The 14,344-nt window shown below is 39.2% G+C and overlaps 1 protein-coding gene across 33 annotated transcripts in view; it reads right to left on the bottom strand.

Annotated features, from left to right (window-relative positions):
* Positions 1-45: 45 nt before the first annotated feature.
* celf2 (cugbp, Elav-like family member 2) overlaps positions 46-14,344 on the bottom strand; it is a 118,870-nt gene continuing 104,571 nt past the window's right edge. For 18 of the 33 annotated variants that reach the window (XM_047804206.1, XM_047804214.1, XM_047804216.1 and 15 more), the window contains 4 exons: positions 13,625-13,798; positions 11,156-11,299; positions 9,457-9,627; positions 46-6,090 (listed from right to left, as the gene is read on the bottom strand). In XM_047804206.1, the coding sequence (XP_047660162.1) occupies positions 9,500-9,627; positions 11,156-11,299; positions 13,625-13,798 (446 nt within the window). In that variant the 3' untranslated portion in view covers positions 46-6,090; positions 9,457-9,499. The remainder of the gene's footprint in view (positions 6,091-9,456; positions 9,628-11,155; positions 11,300-13,624; positions 13,799-14,344) is intronic. The other 15 variants (XM_047804211.1, XM_047804212.1, XM_047804218.1 and 12 more) reach the window with 1 other exon arrangement.

Genomic DNA, 14,344 nt, shown 5'->3' with positions numbered 1-14,344 from the left:
CATCAGACAGGTACTGGAACACCACAGCACAGAGAGAGAGACGAGTATTAGGAAAAATGATTTAATATCGGAGACAGAAGCAAAAAACTGCATCACACAAGAACGTACATTTACAAAAATAAGTCTGACTGTTTCAGCTACACAGTTAGGTTAACAGCGAAGGACAGAGAAACCAGAAAAATCTAAACAGCTAAAAGCAAAAAAGTCCTCAAATTACTTGTTTTTATCTCTTTGTCAAACTAATACATTTATCCACAGAAGGGGACTAAATACTTCTAAATCGTCTAAACGTCTTATCATGGAGACTGCACAATATACTGAGCAAAATGAAACTTACCGCCTTCGTAAAGACGCTTTGAAAAAGACAAACTTGTTTTTTTTAAGTATCGGCAAGCCAAAAGGAAAACTCCGGACCCTCTTTCCAAAAAGAGAAGAGAAAAAAATAAAAAAAAAAAACACAAAGGAAAAGAAAACAAAGAGATAAAGATAAAGGAAACTAAACGCTGAAGTGAAGAAGAACAAGAAGATGTCAAAGTTCAAAGATACCAAGCCAAAGTTCTAGAAAAGCTTTATATTAAAACTTAACCATCCTGGATGCCAACTTAGAAATCAGAACTCGGGAACAGCCGCTGGCCGACCCCTTCGCCGGGTCAGACAGACTCTCGATAGGTTTTTTGTTTTGTTTTTTTTTTCTTTAATTGCCAGTATAAAAAGTTGCACTGGTACAAAAGGCATAAGTACAATCAGTTTTAGAAATAGGAAAGCCTGCGTTTTTTTGTACTTTTTAAATTCCATCCAATGACAGATTCCAAGGAGTCAAACAAACATGTACCACGCTTACATAATCCACTGAAATGCATTGACTTTGGCTTTTCTCAAGACAATACTTAAAACTATTCAAATCCATTTTAGAATCAAACAAAATGATATTAATCTACAGACAACAAGCTTTTTTTATACGGCACATCAGATCAACACACATACAGTATTATTATTTTTTTGTCCAAAAAACTTGACATAATAAGCGAAAAATGCAAAGAAACTCCACTTTTTCTTGTAAAATACACTGTTGTTAAATAGCACTTAAGAGAAAGCAAAAACAGAAAGAACAAACAGATTGAAGAGAAGATGTGTGTGGTGAAGAAAACCCCTGAGTAAAGAGCCTCAGCCAGCACGTCTGCAAAGACTCTTACGAGTTTGTGCTTTACTAAACATCTAGTGTGTGTGTGTGTGTGTGTGTGTGTGTGTGTGTGTGTGAGAGAGAGAAATGGAGCGTGTCAGGAATTGTGTGTGTAGCGAGATCGCAAAATCTTACCCTGTTTGTTTTGATAGTGGCAAAGCAGACTATGTTGAAACACAGACACACACACACACACACACACACACACACACACACACACACACACACACACACACACACACACACACACAACGGGAGACAGAACAGATTAATATCTGTTGGTTTAACCCCCTGCCATTTGACCACATCATAGTGCAGTGATATCAAGTGTTGACTCTCCATCATTTTCTTCACTATCATCAAAAACAAAACAAAAAATCTTGGCCTTGTTCCAATACTGTTTAAAAAAAAAAAAAAAAAAAAAAAACCCCTTCTACGCCTACCCTCTTAAAATCCTCTCTGACTGGATCCCTGTTGCTTTTTTCAAAGGCAGTGCCGCTACTTTCTTAGCTGGAGTGAAGTTGATGAGCCCTTGGTTGCATGAAGGATGGGATCAGTTGACATCGCGATACACGACTTCAGGAATAAAAGCAACCCAGAATGCTTTGCAGGCTGACCAACAAGTCAGCATGTCACTGTCTTGTGCTTTAGGAGTCGAACACTTTAAAATGTTCTCTATCTGTATTTCATCATAATTTTAGTAATTCGTGTGCTTCAATTGCTGCATTTGGTTCAAGCGCATCAACGGGTTTGCGCAGGGTTTTGATGTTCAGAAACTCAATGGTTTCAATGGTTCTCATCAACGATCCAGCAAGTGCGTTTGTTTATTATTTATTTAAGTTACCCATGCTCAATTCTATATTAGAACATTTCGAAAGATTTCTATCCCATTTCTAATACGCCAGCGTGTAATTTTTTACATTATGGAGTAACGTTAGTCTCCATAGGTATTATTTATTAAGATACTACAATATTTTTCAGATTCAATTTATGCCATTAAAATGACAACAAATACATGTGCTTTGATGTACTTGTGCTTGGAAAAGAAATCTCGCTCTTTTTAACGTTTTGCAGTACCGATATCTTTACTTCATGCTCAGTATTCCCGGAACAGGCTCGGGATCCAGCGCGGCCCTGAGCAGGATTACTGAGAGCGAGTGATTAAACTATAAGAAACTCCTTGTGCTCAAAAAGCCTTTGACTGGGATTGTGTGGATACACTGAAATGGCAGTGTGTACGATTTCACTTGATGTCACATCCTGTGAGCTGGTAAAGCTGCCAGGATGCTGACGCGTAATACTGTCATCCTACGTGTCGTCGTTGTGCTAACGATTTCATTTGGCATGTGCGTGCGTGTGAATTTTTGTGCTTGTGCATCCGACGGAGACGTAACGTCTGAACCGTGCTGTAGAACCGAAGCTGGTGAAGGATGCAGGTTTGGCAGTTGTTGCATTTGTTGGTACGGCAAAACCTTGGGTGTATTATTGGGACAAAACACACACACACACATACAGTCACACACATACACACATACAGTCACACACACCTAACACAAACGCAACAAATAACCTTGGCAGCACTCAGGCAGCAGCCTATTCCACCCCACTAATACTGAGCGTCATGTTAAGGCAACGGCAGGATTTGGGTAGAAAATAGTGCTTTAGTGAAGTAAACAGGGGTTTTTAGGGGGGGCCGGCTGTAAACCACGTCTGTAAACAAGATTGTACTGTATTATACGGGCCATTTACAACACGTGTAAACGTTTTCGACAAAAGTGCAATGGGAAAATGTGGAACTGTGGACGGGTGAGTTGTCCTTTTTGGCATCAGGCTGCTTTAAAGACCTGAAGAGGCAGAGAGAGAGAGAGAGAGAGAGAGAGAGAGAGAGAGAGAGAGAGAGAGAGAGAGAGAGAGAGAGACAGAGAGAGAGAGAGAAAGAGAGAGAGACAGAGAGTGTGTGTGAGAGAGAGAGAGAGAGAGAGAGAGAGAGAGAGAGAGAGAGAGAGAGAGAGAGAGAGAGACAGAGAAAGGCAAACAGGCATGTGCCGATAACTCTAAACATGGTACTGTGTCTTAGACGTATAAAAGCGATAGCCACTAGCCCCGGGTGGAATGTGGGAGGCATTTCTGGGCAGTGTTTGTGCTTCTTAGATAGAAACTCTGTCCTGGTTACAAGGCAGCATATTCACAGGTGTGCTATAAGCTTCAGTGTGACTCTTCAGGACATTTGTCCCTCTCGGTTAAAGCATCAAGTCCAAACTGAATGTAAACTCTAACTCTAAAAACCTTAGTGATACAAAAAGAAATGTAGGGTTTTTTATTTTCCTTCTAAAGATGTGGCAAGATGTGGCATGATCTTCTGAACACGAAGAATGAAACAGACAGCTTACACGATGCCACACACTCAGGAGTCGATCTGCTCTCCGTATTATTCCTCCGTTGTCTTCTAACCCTGGGTTGTGCTGCTATGCCTGAATTTCATCTGTGAAACCGATTACTTTTACGCCCACTTCCTGTCTCGCCATGTTGAACATACCAAGTGCTGGGTATTTCTTTCTTTCTTCATTGATTTATTTATTAAGATTAATTCATTTAACTTATTCTTAAATAAGATGATGAACAAAAACATCAGGTTCGTGTGTCTGCACTTTTCTGTCGGTGTACAAAAAAAAAAAAAAAAAAAAAGTTCTAGTATGATATGAAACTTTTCTATCGACACATGCCTGACATTGAGAAACACACCTCTTTACAGCTCACCTCTGATTTTGATTGGCTGCTCATGGTTAGTGATACGATGCCAATATTTCTGTGTTTGCGTGTAGGTGTGTAGGTGTGTGTGCTGCTGAGACTCGTGCTCAGGGGGCTCACATACACACACCATCGAAGAAAAGAGGGCTGTGAGGTCAACCTTTAGCGCAGGTGTGTGTATGCGTGCATGTGTGTGTGTGTATGGTTGTGCACGTGCATGTGTGTGTGAGAGAGAGTGTGTGAGAGAGAGAGAGCGAGAGAGAGAGAGAGTGAGTGAGTAAAACAGAGAAAGAAAGAGAGAATGACACATGGGCACTTTTTACATTTAAAAAGAAAGCAAAAACGTGAACAGTTCAGGCAACAAGACCACAGAGTAGCAAGTTAACAACCGCGGTTTTTTTTTTTTGTTGTTTTTTTCTTTTAAATCTATATCCTTAAATATGAGGGATACAAAACACTTACGTAATAAAATACCCATGTTATCAAATCATTTCACAAGTAATACACTGAAGCTGTAGGCAGGATGTACCGTCAGAATTTGGCACTAAAGTCCACTCATCTTGTATTTTTTTTTTGTTTTGTTTTGTTGTTTTTTTTGTTTCCTTTATAAGAAAAAAAAAGTACATTTTGCTGAACGCAACAACACATCTAAATATTGTTTCCCACAATTGAAATTGAAAATAATAAGAAGAATGACATTGATGCTTTACAAGCTGACATTGTAAAAGGTTTATATAGCTAATTACCCGACAAGAAATTTCAAATAGGGACTCTTAAAAAAAGGAAAGAAAAAACAAAACAAAACAAAAACAAATAAACAAACAAACAAACAAAAAAAACAGGTATACTCTAGTTGCAATAGTACTATGATAGGTTTTTGTCTATGTTCAAGTAAACCGATTTTTAGTCTTCTCTTTAAAAACACAAGACAAATAAGACTATTAGACTTGTGATGAAATCACGACTCAATCCACAAAAAGCACCGACGGGAACGCGGGTCACACAAACTGTGGTTTTTTTTTTTCCTCTATACATTTAAACAGTATAAAATATAGGTCATTTCATGTGCATTTATACCACGGATTGTCTAACGGTAGATCAGTTCAGCAAAAAGGTGTGACATGTAGGTAGCATTTCCCCCAAACAGGGCACTCTTTTTTCTTGTTTTTCTTTTTTTTTTGTTGTTTTTTTTTGTTGTTTTTTTTTTCTTAATACCTTTACTACTCTAGAAAAAAGTGGTTTTATATAGACTTTAATGAGAAACCGAGCCACTTCAAATGGCCTTATCAAAAAACTTTACACTGCCTGAAAAATGTAAAAACCACAAGCTCGCTCTGAGAGACTCTTAAGTTCAATTAGACAGATTTTTTTGTTTTTTTTGTATTAAAACTGCTTGGAAGTAGTCTAGTTCTCGTAGAAACCAGCTGGGTCTACCTGTGCGTCTCATACCACGAAACGCGCTGACAGAAAGTCCCGAAGCCAATCCCTGTATTGTACTTTCAAGTTTACTTTAAATGAATGGAATATAAAACAAAACAAAAAACAAAAAAATGAAATGTAAAGCAAATCATAAGAAAAAGTTTAAGCTAGCAAACGCTGCAAATTCTTTTAATTTCTTTGCCACAGGTTTGTGTGAAATTTTTTTTGTCATTAAGTAAATTTGTGAAATGTTAAAAAGAGCGTTTCTTAAAATGACGACGCTTCGGGTTATACTATTAAATAGATTATACCTATTTGCGAGTGTGAACGCAGCTTTAGCGCTTTAGCTTTTTCACATTTGTTAGTATTTTTTTTCTTCCTTCTTTCACCCATCCCTCCCCCGACTGTAATAATAAAAAGAGAAAGAACACAAACAAACAAACAAACAAAAAACAGAAAGAAAAAAAATAATAAAAACCTCAGAAAAACAGGTAAAAGCTTTAAAACGAGGTCACATGCAAAAAAACAACAACAAAACAAACAAACAAACAAACAAAAAATTACCCAACAAAGACCAAGCTAAGATCAAAGTCGAGGAGAGATCAGTAGGAGGAGACCAGATTATGATCAGGAGAACTCAGAAAGACATCGGAGACAATGACGAGACGATGAGACTTTTTTTTTTTGAACGCCACGTAGACATGCTAGGCAAACGATGAGCAAAGAGTCATGGAGATGAGTTTCTAGGGAAGAAAACGGGAGAGGAGAGTTACACACACAGCCTCTGGCACACAACTACAGCATTAAAAAACCATGAGAACAACAAACAACAGATAACAACAGATAACAACAGCAACAACATCAACAACGAGAACAACAGCGCTACTAGCCAGCGGTAACCCAGCGCAAGAAGATTCTTTATCTTTTTTCTTTTCTTTTTTTTAAATACTACACATACTTCACACAGATAAACATATGTAAATGATACATACATTCTCTCTCTCTCTCTCACACACACACACACACACACACACACACACACACACACACACACACACACCAAAGAATCCATCAGCCCCTTGTTGAAGAGACACAGCTTGATGGATCTTGAGCTGAAAAACGAATACACGCTTTTTTTCTTTGTAACGCAGGAAACAAAAAAACAGAAGACCAGACGAAGCTAAAATGGAACAGAAGGAAAAAAGGGAGAAACAGATCGTACACGTAAAGTGCCACTACTCACGGTGAGGGAGAGAGTGAAGGAGGGATTGAGAGAGAAGAGGAAAAGGACAAGAGAGCAAAGAAGTAGGGCTTCACCATTAATGAAATAAACTGTAATTTGGTCCTCTGTAATTAAAGAGGAAAAGGTCACTTTATACCTGAGCACTAATTGAATATGCAGACTAGTGGTCTACAGCAGTGGGGACTGAGTGAAGAAGCTTTTCTGTCCTAGTGCTCAGTATATCAACCCCAGCACCACTCTGAGCTCTTAAACATGACCCTGAACCTTCAGCTGCTGAGCTACGAGCTCCACCTCTGGACTGGACTCTGCTTTAAAGAAATGCTTTGTCCCAAATAATGTTAGATAGATAGATAGATAGATAGATAGATAGATAGATAGATAGATAGATAGATAGATAGATAGATAGATAGATAGATAGATAGATAGATAGATAGAAAGAACTGAAGCAGCATTGCTTTGTGTGTGTGTGGCCAAATGTGTGTATGGGTGTGCACGCATGTGTATGTATGTGCATGTGTATGTCTATGTGTGTGTTTGTGTCTGTATGTGTGTGTCTATGTGTGTGTCTATGTGTGTGTGTGTGCATCTGTATGTGTGTATCTATGTGTGTGTGTGCGTCTGTATGTGTGTGTGCGTCTGTATGTGTGTATCTATGTGTGTGTGTGCGTCTGTATGTGTGTGTCTGTGTGTGTGCGTCTGTATGTGTGTCTGTGTGTGTCTATGTGTGTGTGTGTGTGCGTCTGTACTGTATGTGTGTCTGTATGTGTGTCTATATGTGTGTGTGCATCTGTACTGTATGTGTGTGTCTATGTGTCTGTATGTGTGTGCGTCTGTACTGTATGTGTGTGTCTATGTGTCTGTATGTGTGTGCATTTGTGTGTCTGTATGTGTGTCTGTGTCTGTATGTGTGTGTCTATGTGTGTGTGTGTGTGTGTGTGCATCTATGTGTATGTATATGTATGTGCGTGTGTATGTGTGTGTTTGTGTGTATGTATGTATGTGTGCGTGTGTGTGCACGCACGTGTGTGTGCATGTGTATTCGCTTGTCTGCATGTGCGTGCATGTGTATGTGTCTGTATGTGTGTGTCTATGTGTGTAAGTGTGTGCGTGTATGTATGTGTGTGCACACGTATGTGTGTGTGTGTGTGTGTGTGTGTGTGTGTGTGTGTATATAGAATATTCCAAAAATGATTTTTCTTTTGTGGTGGCTGCATTCACTGAAGAAAAAGCCCCGTAGTTTCCAAGCATCTTCAGTATCACCCTAGAAATGAGTCAGACATGATAAATGCTACAGCTAAACATAAATGTGCCGATTAAATTGTATCAAGTTTATAAAAAAACCCTTTAAACACACTAATAGTGACAGGATGTGTTTTTTATCTACGCTCATATGCAGGTGAGAATCCAGTCCAGTCTACACACAAAGCTGAGCAGTTCAGGGTTAAGTCTTTTGCCCAACATTTGCTCTGCCTTCCTTCCACCAGAGCAGAGGCTTAACTGCTGAGCTGCCACATCATTTCTCCTCAATTAATAACTATAACTGACAGAATCACTGAAAATGATCAGGACAATCGTGCAGCCCCATTAGACTGAAATATAACCAGCACATGACAGAATGAAGAAAGACAGATGGGAGGGAAAGAGATAGGGACAGAAGGATGAGAGATAGAGTGATGGGAGGGAGGGAGAGAAAGAGAGAGAGGGAGGGGGAGGGGTTTGATCCACTGTTCTCTTCCCACATCAGATTGTGTGGCTTCAGAAGACTAGACGGCGAAGAGCACGTCTTCACGGACCCGATCACTTAACCAGAATAAATAAAGTCTTTCACGTCAGTAGAGGCAGTAGAAATTTTTTTGTATAAAAATAGAACTGCTTTTTTTTTTTTTTACAAATAAAATTTACAGGCCTGTGGCTTTCTGTACTCTGATATATTATTTCTTTTATTTCAATAAACATCAAGTATTTGCAGTTGAACCCGCCACCCCGCCGGAAACATAAAATGCTTTATTATTAGATTCTTTTTTATTTGTCATCTCTTTTTAAAATGCTCTACATAAAATGCTCTGTTGGACAAACACCATATCAACCAAGCAAAAAACAAACAAACAAACAAAAAAACATAACGCAAAAAGTTCAATGCTTTAATGGCAGGTGTGTGTATGTGTGTGTATGTGTGTGTATGTGTGTGTGGAGAGTCTCTTTTGGCAGTTGTTGCCGTTAACTACAGCGAGGCCACATCGGGTTTTGACCCTTTTCTCTCTGGTGCCGCTGGGCCGAGGGGTCGAAGGAGCAGCGGAGCCCGGAGCCAACACCAGAGGTCAAAGGGCAAAGTCGAATGTGCATATTGGTGCTCTTTTTGGGGGCTCTGACCCCGTCCCTACACGTTCTCACAAGCCTTAAGGTTCACAACGGGAAACTAAATGTAGTTTAGAGAACTTTCCTTTCGGCTGTTGTTGTCGTTATCATCATAAAAATGAAAAAGAAGAAAAAAAAAAGAAAAAAAAAAGGCAATGTTATAAATAACTACTTAAAAAATAAATAAATCGTTTTTATACACAACTCAAAATAAAAAAGGGAAAAAACAAAAACTAGCAATAGCTATTCATTCATCGCAGGTCATACAAAATAATAGCAAAAATGGAAGCGTTCATGTGAATAGAAACCAAATAATAATAATAATAATAATAATAATAATAATAATAATAATAATAATAATAATAATAATAATACTGCCATCAAAAAAGTTTAAAAAGAATGTTCGGGGGGAAAGTGACTCCCTCTAGTGGTGATAAGGGTGAAACTCTCCCCCATGTCCCCCCCTTTTCCCATCCCCGGGGCGGTTGCCGTGGCAGCAGTGGGGACTTACCCTAGCATTGTAGGGACAGAGAGGACTGGCCCTAGCAATAAGATCAGTAGGGCTTGCTGTCGTTCTTAGAGCGCTTCAGCTGCACCTTCAGGCGTTTCATTCCAATCTGAAAACCGTTCATCGCCTGAATGGCTGCTTGTGCCGACACGGGATTGTCATAACTGACGAAACCTGACAGAAAAAAGAGAGTTTATTAAATTAGATTTACTTACCACAAAATACACAACAATATTCCCGTCCCATGGATTGTTGTGTAGCACAACTGTGAAGGTTACATTAAACATCCAGCAAAGGTTTGGGTTAAGAGAAACAAAGACAAAGAGCCACAATTACCAAGCAGCCCTCTTTAATCACAATTAGTCAGCATTCTGTTCAACAAAAGCTTTTATTGTTACGTTACGTATGAAAATAAGATTAAAGTGCACTTCTCTGCCTCGTGCATATGCATTTGAGAGCTCCTGCACTACAAAGTGTGGACAAATACCTGTACACAGCGTGTACTATATTGGTGCTGCAGTGTTGTCATGGCTTTTTATTCACATTTTTATCATTTGTCACATTTCAGGATCCTGACAAAAGAACTATTTAGAAAAACTGCATCTTTTATTGTTTTTGTCATGCAGATTTGGCAACCCTTACATACACATGGCACATCCAGTACATGGCTAAATGTCTGTGTACACCTGACTGTAACACCCATATGTGGGTCTTCTTTAAACTGTTGGAAATACACAGTTGTATAGATTGTCTTTGTGTGCTGTAGCTTCACGATTCTCCTTAACTGGAACTAAGAGACTGAAACGTTCCAGCATGACAATGCCCCTTTGCACAAAGCCCCTGAGCTCCATGAAGGTTGGAATGGAAGAACTCGGGTGTCCTGCACAGAGCCCTGTCTCTGACTCAACTCCACTGAACACCTTTGGGATGAACTGGAACACCGACTTCCCACCAGACATCAGTATCAGTATCTGATCTCACTAATACTCTTGCGTTCATCCAAGCTTTAAATTCTAGTGGAAAGTCTTCTCAGAAGGTTGGAGCTTATTGTAATAGCAAAGGAGAATAAATCTGGACTGAGATATTCAACAGGCAGTTGATTGTGATGATCAGGTGTCCACGTCTATTTATGTCCATGTGGTGTACATTAATTCCGTCACATCTAGCAAAGTAATGTAACCCAATAAACAAGTCTTTTGTGAAACTGTTCATTTTTGGTCAATTATAAAATGACCGGTTCCAGCACTTCACATCGGCTTTTAAACTGCAATTTGTGCTTCACTCAGAGAGCAGGTCCCAGGCATGGTGTGCATGATGAACTACAGCCTTAGTAAAGTATTTAAACTTAATTATAGACTGTCAGTGCAGTTTACACTCTCCTGACATACATACACCCATCTAGCCCTGAGTACTAAATAGTTGTCCTTATTGTCCTTAATGATAAGAAGAAAAAGTTCTGTATTAATGAGCATTAACATTGTATTAACTATTAATTAAACGTTAAAACTGTAAAAATCTAATATTTCATTTAAAAGAATATTAATATATGAATCTACAATGTGTATATTTAATGTGTACTGGACAGGTTTATCTCATTGAGTCTCCATGTAATTAATGTGTGTGTGTGTGTGTGTGTGTGTGTGTGTGTGTGTGTGTGTGTGTGTGTGTGTGTGTGTGTATTGTATGAGTCTGGGCTACATACCGAAGCACTTGCTCAGATTGGTCTGTTTGTCTATAAACACTTTGGCCGACACTACATTTCCAAAAGGCATGAACATCTGCAGAATGTCCTGGTCCCCGAACTCCTGTGGCAGGTGATAGATGAAAAGGTTTGCCCCTTCTGGTCCTGCAAACACAATACATAACCATGTGGATTAGTAAGCAATGTGAGGATTAAAGAGCTGGTACTGTACCTTGTGCTCTGGCTGTACAAAGAGTGTGGAAGAGTGTGTACATATGTGTGTATCTGTCTATAGGTGTATATACTGCGTGCTAGGGATGCCACAATTCTCAATATAATATTGAACCGTTCGGTACGAGATCCACGGTTCAATACGTGCTTGTGAATTGCGTTTTTTTTTCGCTTTTACGTTTAAATAATGTATGTGCTTTTTATTTCTCTCCGAATTGACTGTTTGTGTGTGCCTGTATGTCTACGAGCTGAGATAAATGTTCAATCACTGTGCTCTAAAGTTAGGGGGCGTTGCACATGCAGACAATGAAGTTATGAACCATCATTCCAAACGTTAGCATGGCGAGCGGTGGTGAAGCGAGGCTACAGTACGAGGTGCGCCGGCGTCTTTTAAATCTGTGGTGTGGAGACATTTCGGTTTTGCTGTTGAGTATAATGCCGAGGAAGAAAAAACGGTAAACAAAACAATGACTGTCTTTGATGACTAGCCTACTCAAACGGAAACACTTCCGATATGATTGCACATCTGTGGCGCCATCACCCAGCAATATCAATGTCTGAATGCAGGATAGCAGAGCAGGTAATAAAGTCCTCCAAAAAAACAACAGTCCCTCGCTGAATCCTTCCAGCATACATATCCAACTGGTTCCGAGAGACACATGAAAATCAGTCTTGTAATGTAACGTAGTAAAAATACTTTGTTACTGTACTTAAGTACTAATTTCACGTATCTGTACTTTACTTCGCTATTTAAATTTGTCAACTTTCACTTTTACTGCTCTACATTTCTTAGATAAAATGTATACTTTTACTCCGTTATATTTCCCCTAAGCATCTTTGTTACTTGTTACTACAAAATAAAATCAGAATAAATGTGTGCGACTGCAATAAGGGAGGTTTGGCGAATCACTGCTCCTAGATTGTATTACGCAGCTCCGCACGCTGTACGGAGACGCACAGGTACGCGCAGCGTGCACGCGCAGTCAGAGCTGGAGGCATTTACAGGTATCTATAACGGCGGCAACCAAAAGCAGTGAAATGTCACTATTCTTATTACCAGAGTTGATCTTTGCATTCTAATACTTTATACAACACTGATGAAAATAACAAAGGCAGTGGGGGTGTTCATTGCCAAAGATTTGCAGCCGTTTTCGGTGATTGGAAATGCGGGCTTTTGTCATCTTATAAAAACTCGCACTTTTTTCTGCATCGAGATAATTCCCGACCTCTATAGACGTGTAACAGTATTGTGTACGAATTGGCTCAAGCACAGAGCCTTGCTCTGACCACAGATGGTTGGACCTCGTGGGCAACCGTGAGTTACCTCACTGTAACTGTTAACTGCATGTCGGATTGGGAAATGAAAAGCTGAAGGATACTTTACATTCTGAATGAAGGATACTGTACTGGAGTACTCTTAAGTTTAATTAAGATGGTTTATTTATTTAAGTATGTTTATTTGAAATGGTCAGCGGTGAGATGTCAGTGTTAATTTTAAAATAAAAAATGTTTATATTATACAAAACACTAGGAACCAGTGGACTTTTCTTTGCTTTTAAGTAAAATAAAGGAGTATCGCAATAAATCGTTTTTATTTCTTTCTTCTTAACCTCTTACTGTTCCTATTGCCTAAGCATAGAATAACAAAAAACACTTTTATGTGTTAAGCCATCAGAACCGACCCGAACTGAAAACCGTGGTTAAAAAACCGAGGTACGTATTGAACCGTGGGCTAACTGTATTGTTGCATCCCTACTGCGTGCATGTGTAGAGGTTGCATCTGTTAATAGGGACAACAGTCTGTCTGCACACCTACTAAAATTTTAGCTGTGAAATGTGTGTGTGAATGTGTGTGTGAAAGAGAGTGAGAATGAGACAGTGTGAGTGTGTGATGTTTACAGATGTGTGTGTATATGTTTATATTTATGCCCTAATAAGGACTACAGTCTGTAGAGTCTCATACCTGCATCATAAGGACGGAACACTTTGTGGGGACTACAATTCTCATGCAGTAGGCTATTTGTATGTGTATACTGTATACATATATGTGTCCATTTGTTATATGTAGTATATGCAAATAAGTGTGTGTGTGTGTGTGTGTGTGTGTGTTAATCTTCATAGAAACGTGTTTTTTTCTATACCTGCATTATAAGGACAAAATAATTGTGGGGATTAGAGCTCTGCCACAGTAGGCTCGATCATATACAGTATTATAACACATATTTATATACATATAGTGTGTGTTTGCTCCTTCCTCACCCTCCTTCTGACTCCCGGCAGCACTCTGCTGCTGCAGTAAGCTCTGGCTGTAGAGTGTGGGCAGGGCGGCGGCGGCGTACTGCTGGATTCCTGAGTAAGCCTGAGTGAGGGCATCCATGGGGCCGGCCGAGCCGCCGCCATTCAGGGCAGCCACACCTGAGAGCATGTGAGCAACTTTACATAAAACCCAACAATAAAGAAGAAAAAAGTGCACTTACTCATTAGCGCTTGGGACTGAGGGGAAGTGTTTTTTTTTTTTTAAAACAACACCACACACACACACACAAAAAAAAAAAAAAACAACAACAAAAAAAAACAGCGAGATGATATACACACCACAGGTATACAAGGCACAAAACAAAACAGATACGAACAACATACTGTATACATCAGACAACACAAGGAACATTTCAGACATTAAGAAATGTACTTCGTTTCCCTTTACCTCAAATATAATCAAGCAGTGAAAATGTGTCTGGTTTATTTTGAGTAGGAAAATGTGTAGCTACCAGTTTAGCATCATGCTAAATGGCAAAAATCTCGCACATTCTTTTTTAGTGTAACAGCTCGGATACATCAACAATGCGAATCATTAATCCAACTGGATTTGTAAAATGTCCACAGGATTATTTTGATGAGAAAAACCTCAGTTTGGAAATATGACAAGAATTGATTAAGGAAACATGTATATCTAGTAAATTTAATAAAAATCAACCTCTT

The sequence above is a fragment of the Tachysurus fulvidraco genome, chromosome 19 (genome assembly GCF_022655615.1).
Source record: "Tachysurus fulvidraco isolate hzauxx_2018 chromosome 19, HZAU_PFXX_2.0, whole genome shotgun sequence".
Taxonomy (NCBI): Eukaryota; Metazoa; Chordata; class Actinopteri; order Siluriformes; family Bagridae; genus Tachysurus; species Tachysurus fulvidraco.
This window is presented reverse-complemented; position numbering and strand designations above follow the sequence as displayed.